This window comes from Rhagoletis pomonella, unplaced genomic scaffold, assembly GCF_013731165.1.
Source record: "Rhagoletis pomonella isolate Grant_MI unplaced genomic scaffold, Rhpom_1.0 Rhpom_scaffold_01976, whole genome shotgun sequence".
Taxonomy (NCBI): domain Eukaryota; kingdom Metazoa; phylum Arthropoda; class Insecta; order Diptera; family Tephritidae; genus Rhagoletis; species Rhagoletis pomonella.
The window spans coordinates 28,574-35,408 of NW_023460530.1; the positions used below are offsets into that span (position 1 = coordinate 28,574).

Sequence of the window (6,835 nt, forward strand, 5' to 3'; positions counted from 1 at the left end):
GCCACAAGAAACTCACCCAAACAGCACAAAAAGCAAAGCTCAGGAAGCTGCAGCTACCAGGAACCACTCAAAATTAATACACACGTCAGAAAACACAAAAATCTGATCGTATAAACTTGAACCAAAAATTTAAACACAAAAGTATTAAATTAGCAAAACTACCGTCACCACTGCACTTGTATAAAAATCCGCTGCTATCCGCTATCCACAAGAGTCAACCGCTCACCACCGATGCTGCAACGCAATTGATTTTATGAGAGTACATGCAGAATATGTGGAAATGGCAGCAGGACTGTGTTGCCATATCTAAAAAACCAACAGTGGAAAGCAAGACCAAAAGAAAATACGATTAAAAGGAAAATACGATAAGGTTCTTTTGTTCAGATAAAAATAAATAGTAGGGGGATTGGGGTCATATTCCCCTCTTCCGGCAACACAGAAAGGAGAATTCTACGTAGTGAGGGTTATAATCCCTATGTGCGGCCGAAGGCCGCCTACGCAGAAAGGTGTTCTATGCAAAAGATGTTCGGCCTCTTTTCTTTGGCAACACAGAAAGGAGAATTCAACTGGCTGAGGGTTATAATCCCTAAGTGCGGCCGAAGGCCGCCTACGCAGAAAGGTGTTCTATGCAAAAGGTGTTCGGCCCCTTTTCTTTGTCGCAAAACAATTGCTCGTAAGCATGAGGACCCTTTCCTCAAACTTATTGACGCAATTAAATATACATATAAGCCTTAAAAATGTGTTTCAGTATTTTATGGGGGAACATTACCCCAATCCCCCTACTATTTATTTTTATCTGAACAAAAGAACCTTGTCGTATTTTTCTTTTAATCGTATTTTCTTTTGGTCTTGCTTTCCACTCTTGGTTTTTTAGATATGGCAACACAGTCCTGCTGCCATTTGTACATATTCTGCATGCAAGAATGATAGAATACAAGATTGCGCCGATTGCAGCAGAATTCGTGAGAGTAATTTTAGCGTGACGTCAACGTAGAGTTGACAACTGAGAGCGGCGAGAATGAAGGCGACTAGTGATGTGCTGAATTGTCCCCAATACTCGGTACCCAATACTTAAAAAAGATTTCGGTACCCTATACTTCCTTTTCGGTATCCGATACCGATTATTTACATTAAACCCTCGCCATTATATGCATTTCAGGTTTAGAAAAAACTTTCATTACTAATTTATATGATATCGGCTAAAACACTTGAACTTATCGCCACAGAAAAATATTATTTTATCAGTTTTAACCTTAGTCGGTCCAAGGTTCAAGAAAAATACTTTGACGGATGAAGAAGCCTTTCAGGGGAGAGATTCTGTAGCCAGTTAGCGACAAGTTTCGGATCGATATCGCACTTGTTGACTTACAAATACGTCGACAAAACCGATACCGATTCGAAAATTGTCGTTAACTGGTTACAGAATCTGTCCCAGGCCTACAAAAATGATATCGTCCGATTCAGCTGGAACAAAAATGCTTCAAACAAGTAAGGGTTTCTCTGTATTATGGCATCGAACCGACATATATACATCTTTCATTTGAATCAGTAAAAAAGCTCTATTGGCTCTTACATTCGGGTTTTGTTAGGCGTGTTTTCCATATTTTTGGCCTATGTGCGCTTTTATTCGAAACCTAAATGTTTCGGTACCGAGAGTATTGGGTACTTAAAAGTATTGACTCAGCACATCACTACTGCTGTCTACTCTACTATGACGTCACCAAAACAGCTGATTCTGTCAAAATCACTGAGAGCCGAGTAGCGGTATCGTCATCGGCGCCACCTCTGTATTCTCTCCACCGTGTTCTGCATGTACTCTCATAAAGAAAAGTAATCGTAAGTAAAGTCAGCTTTTAAAGCATTTTAATGTACAACATAATTTCAGGAGGAAAAAAAAGAAAAAAAAAAAAACTATTAGAATTCGAAGATGTTTAGTTGCTAAGTTTTCAGTATAACTATAAATGAAGGAAAGGAAAAAAAAAAAAAAAAAATTTTTATAAATGAAGTTTAATCATAGTACAAAATCCAGTCAATTTAATATGTAAAACAGGTATACGATGTTAAAGTACAAATATTTCAGTAGAGCAAAGGTACTAAATGTTTTTGCAGTGAATTTATTTTAATTTTTTGTTTGTAAACCACTTGCTTCCACCGGTCATCGATGGAGAATGGAAGTGGAAAAGTATGGCAACACTGTCAAAGAGTTTGGACATATGGCGTTGTAGAGATCCTCAGCTGAAATGGGTCTGGCCAATTGAAGGAGTGCTGTCAAGCAGCGAAAAGCATTAAAAAAAAAATACTCTCATAAAGTTAGGCTTTCTGCTCATTGGTCGTCCAATCATAGTTGAGTCATAGTTATCGTCATGAAGCAACGATTACATGACGATTACACTTCTGCACACGTGGTCGTGATATTTCAATTCATTTGGCGTCTAAAAATTCACTTGGAGCAGGTATTTTCTGTTTTTTTGGTTGATATTTTCGCGAAATATTTACAAAAACCTGCAATTTTTTAAATATAGATTGTGCTGCAACATTTCTAGACGTAATTTTCCAGTAATATCTCTTCTTTTCTTTTCCTGGAATGTGTTTTGTGTATGCACACAGAGACTTAATACAATTTCGTCATATTTTATAGTTAAAACGCTCATATTTATTAAATTTTAATGCAATTATCCACTTTTTAATAATTTCCACAGATTTTAGCAAAAAAATACTAATTTTTATACAATTTTAATGCAAATATTAACTTTTTCACTAATTTTCCCCCATAAAATGTCAACAAACAATGCGTGCACAACGATTAGCAAACGACAGTGCCGTACTTATCCGTTTCTGCATATTCTACGATTTGCCGATAACTAGCCGATAACGACAAGTGTGCAGATCTCCTTTGAAATGCATGTGCTCGGCTCAAAATTTCAGGGCGAGACGATAACGCAACTATGATTGGACGACAAGTGTGCAGATAGCCTTAAACAACAATCAATTTTTTATAAAAAAGCTGTAATATACTAAAAGTATTTATTTGTTTGAACGTGCACACTCTAGCTGCGCATATATTGAGTGTAAATAACGTTTAAATTTAGTGGAAAGTGCACCCCATTATATATTGTGAAATAGTCCCATACAAGTTGGTGAAAATTACAAACTTTAATAACAAATTACTAAAAAACTATAAGGTTGCGCGCTTTAAAACTTTACATACACCCCCTTTAGAACCCCCTCTACCCCCCTATTTTCCTTAATTCCGTAATCGGGGGTTACCATTCTAAAATTTTCCCAAAAAGAAAATGTGATTAGTATTGCCATAATGCAAAACGTGCTGGCTGGACCACACGATAAATCTGTTTTCGAACGAAACCTGATTGATGTGCGTCCTTTACCACAAGAAATTCTGGAACACAATGCAGCATATTACAAGGACACAACATTACGGAATTTCAACGATACTGTGCTTGGCTATGTAACAGCGGTAAATATTAGTTGCGTTCTAGATGCTTCACGATTTGCAGGAAAAGCTGTTTTCTCCATTAATAAACCTTATGGAAGGTGGTTGTTGTTGTTGTTGTTGTAGCGGCTACAACAACCCCGGCCAGATCGGTTAATATCTCAGTCGTTGTCGTCAAGTTCCACTAACGGCAGCCCAAAGAAGCGTGCAGCCTCAATAGGGTCGGTCCACAGGGACAAAGGCGTTAGGGTTGTTGGGTTTTCCGGGCATACGAAGAGATGCTTCGAGTCATCAGGTGTCTCTCCGCATGCCGGACACTCATTCGGCACATCTGCGTTTAGTCTGCTCAGGTATGAGTTTAACCCATGATACTTTTCAGTGCTTGGTAATTTTTTTACTTACATGGTTCGCACCTTTTTTTTATTAAAAATATATAAAATATGTAATGTTAAAGGAGACTTCATTGAAATTGTTCTTTTTATTTTATAATAAAAATCAAGAGAGCATTATGTTGTAATTTTTTCATTTTCTTATTTTGTATGCAATCTTGCAATTTAAAAATCTAATTTTAAAGAATTCTTTTTCCAAAGAAATCCTTTTATAATCGCCAATTCCATGTGAATTAATTGTTTTCATAACTTAACATGCAAAACAAAAACAAATTGGGAAAATATATTTTTGTTTTACTTTATAAATTTGGGAAATTTGTTCACATGAAATTCGTGAAAATTTACTTTTAAATTTCTCATCAGATTTTGCAAAAAATTAGGCTTTGTGGTTGGCGTATCACCATTAACTTCAACAAATTTCGAATTTAAAATTTCCAATGTATTCAAAAAACTTGAATTAGGCTTGCGTAGACCGCCCTCCGATAAGCAATTAGCATAAGTATAATTTTGATCACTTTTTTCATCCGTTCTGAAACCTAGTTTCGTCAACCCCCTTTTTGAGATTATGCATTAATTTTCAGGTTCCTCATATTCGGCATCTTTGAGTGGACTGATGAAATCAAGGCGTATTTAACAAGGTGGTGTTGGCCGTATATAAGTAAAAAATTACACTAACAAATTATACGCTGATGTCCATACTGTCATTGGTATGAGTTACAACAAACACATCATTTTGACGTAATGGCCTCCACGGCGAAAAACTCAGCTGTCGCCCCAACACCACCTTGTTTAATACACCTTGGATGAAATCTTCTGCTTAAAAAAAAAAAACTATTACTGCTCGTGATCAGGTCACCTGGAACGGCTTCCTGTAAAAACCTGCAAATCGTGAAGCATCTGGAACGCAACCATTTTAAGCATATGCATAGATAATTTATAATCACGCTTGTCTATCTTTGCAGTGGAACTCGCTTGGCTATGATGTGGCAAAGTGGTTTGCGCGAAAATTCGATATCGTCTCGCCGGTGTGGTTTCAAATTATCAAAAATGGTGATAAATATAAATTAGCCGGCACGCACAATATTGATACGAATTGGATGCGAGAAGTGCGCCGGAAAGGTAAAAATGAACGTGGCACTACAGTGAAAAGTAGGTATTTTAATGGTAACCCTTTAAAAAGCTTATATATATGTAAATATATTGACTATCTACAGTTTTTCCGCGATTCATTTTTGATAAATTCACCGAACGCGATTTTTCGCGTTTACTGAGTTTGGAAAGTGAGAGGATGCAGCTAAACGAAATGTTGGTAAATGCTTGCAAGAAATATGAATTTGATGGTTTAGTTATAGAGTTTTGGACGCAACTAGGAGGGCGAGTAGACGACCAATTTCTCATAACATTGGTGCAACAATTACGTAAATTATATAAAGTTAAGTACAGATTTATTACCTTTTATAATTAATGTCATTTTAGATGATGCACTTAAAAAAGAAAATTTACGTTTAATCCTTGTGATACCCCCATATCGGCAAGAAGTTCCGAACTTTTTCACAGAAAGGCATTTTAATCAACTGTACAAGCATGTGTATGCATTTTCTTTGATGACGTACGACTTCTGGAATGTGCAAAGACCAGGTATATGTACATACATATATATCGATTTATTAGATCTTTAACTTTTTATTGGGCGTTAATACTTTTAGGTGCAAACTCTCCATTATACTGGGTACGACAATCAGTCGAGCTATTGGCGCCTGCTAAAAGTCATGATGCAAAAACGAAAAGACGCAAAATTCTATTAGGTCTCAACATGTATGGCAATGATTATACACCCGATGGTGGTAGCCCAATTGTAGCTGGACAATATTTGAAACTTTTGCAATATGCCAAAAAACGCTTACCTTTCGATGAGTTGGATGTCGAAAACTATTTCGAAGTAAAGTAAGTAAATATTTTTAATTTTATAGATAACATTGGTCCATATCATTTTTTATCCTAACATAATAATGAGATAATAAAACTGCTTTTTTGGGATTCAAGAAAGATACATTTTTTTTTCACTTATAAAATAAATACTCATTAACCTATCTGAGGTTTAATATAGCTTTTTGTTTTTCGATTTTCAGATCCGAAGATGGCCGTCATATAGTTTTTTATCCCAGTCTTTATTCTATAAATGAACGCATGAAACTTGCCAAAGAGTTGGGTACTGGCATTTCAATTTGGGAATTGGGACAAGGCTTAGATTATTTCTATGATCTCTTTTAGTGCTAGTATTTGTGTTATTAGAGAATACATATGTATACGTGTGTATATAAGCAATATTTTTTGATTAAGTAAATTAGTACTTATGTACGTACATTCATATGTATAACCATTCCAATTCCAAAATAATCCAGTGGAAAATGAACATTCCTGATAATATTATAAGCACCAAATTAAATCAAGAACATGACATGAGCAAGAAATTGGAAATTCACTATTGAGCTATTGAGCCTCTTTTTTGCATACATATTTAATAAATTTAAGTACTTTTTCTTTAGTCGTCGAAATATTGTCTACACATTTCTCGTTTTCTACGAATCTGAAGTAAACGTTATCATAAAATAAAAAAACCGTCATTTTAATTAGTTTCTTTATTTGCATTGTATGTATTGTAGAAATAGGCTTAAAAACCTTTCAGTCTGGCTTAAATTGAAACATACACATTCATTGGATAATGGCATGAAAGTATAAATATAACATAATAATGTGGAAACTGCGATTTTATTTAACATATGGGGTGCGTTCAGAAATGCATCAAGCCAAAGCATCAGTCTTTTATTTCTAAACTATGATTGATGGAAATGTCTTATTTGCGCAACTAAGTTCCAATTCGGCTTTTACCCGTGGTTGCGCATATTTGACATTTCCATCAATTATAGTTTAGAAATAAAAAATACTAATGCTTTGGCTTGATGCATTTCTGAACGCGCCCATGCACTAATGTATG

At 35.4% G+C, this 6,835-nt stretch overlaps 1 protein-coding gene across 1 annotated transcript; it reads left to right on the forward strand.

Moving 5' to 3' along the window:
• Nucleotides 1-3,110: 3,110 nt before the first annotated feature.
• LOC118752942 (chitinase domain-containing protein 1-like) lies at nt 3,111-6,585 on the forward strand. Its single transcript, XM_036487792.1, has 6 exons — nt 3,111-3,475; nt 4,803-4,989; nt 5,055-5,258; nt 5,317-5,478; nt 5,547-5,784; nt 5,970-6,585. The coding sequence occupies exons 1-6, from the start codon at nt 3,314-3,316 to the stop codon at nt 6,109-6,111; spliced, it is 1,095 nt and encodes a 364-aa protein (XP_036343685.1). The 5' UTR covers nt 3,111-3,313; the 3' UTR covers nt 6,112-6,585.
• Nucleotides 6,586-6,835: the final 250 nt, after the last annotated feature.

What these genes read in the sequence shown, in the direction of transcription:
- LOC118752942 (XM_036487792.1), top strand. Translation starts at nt 3,314, where the DNA reads ATGCAAAACGTGCTGGCTGGACCACACGATAAATCTGTTTTCGAACGA. An exon ending in TGCTTGGCTATGTAACAGCG is followed by an intron (nt 3,476 to 4,802) that starts GTAAATATTAGT and finishes CTATCTTTGCAG; the next exon opens with TGGAACTCGCTTGGCTATGA. An exon ending in CTGGAATGTGCAAAGACCAG is followed by an intron (nt 5,479 to 5,546) that starts GTATATGTACAT and finishes TAATACTTTTAG; the next exon opens with GTGCAAACTCTCCATTATAC.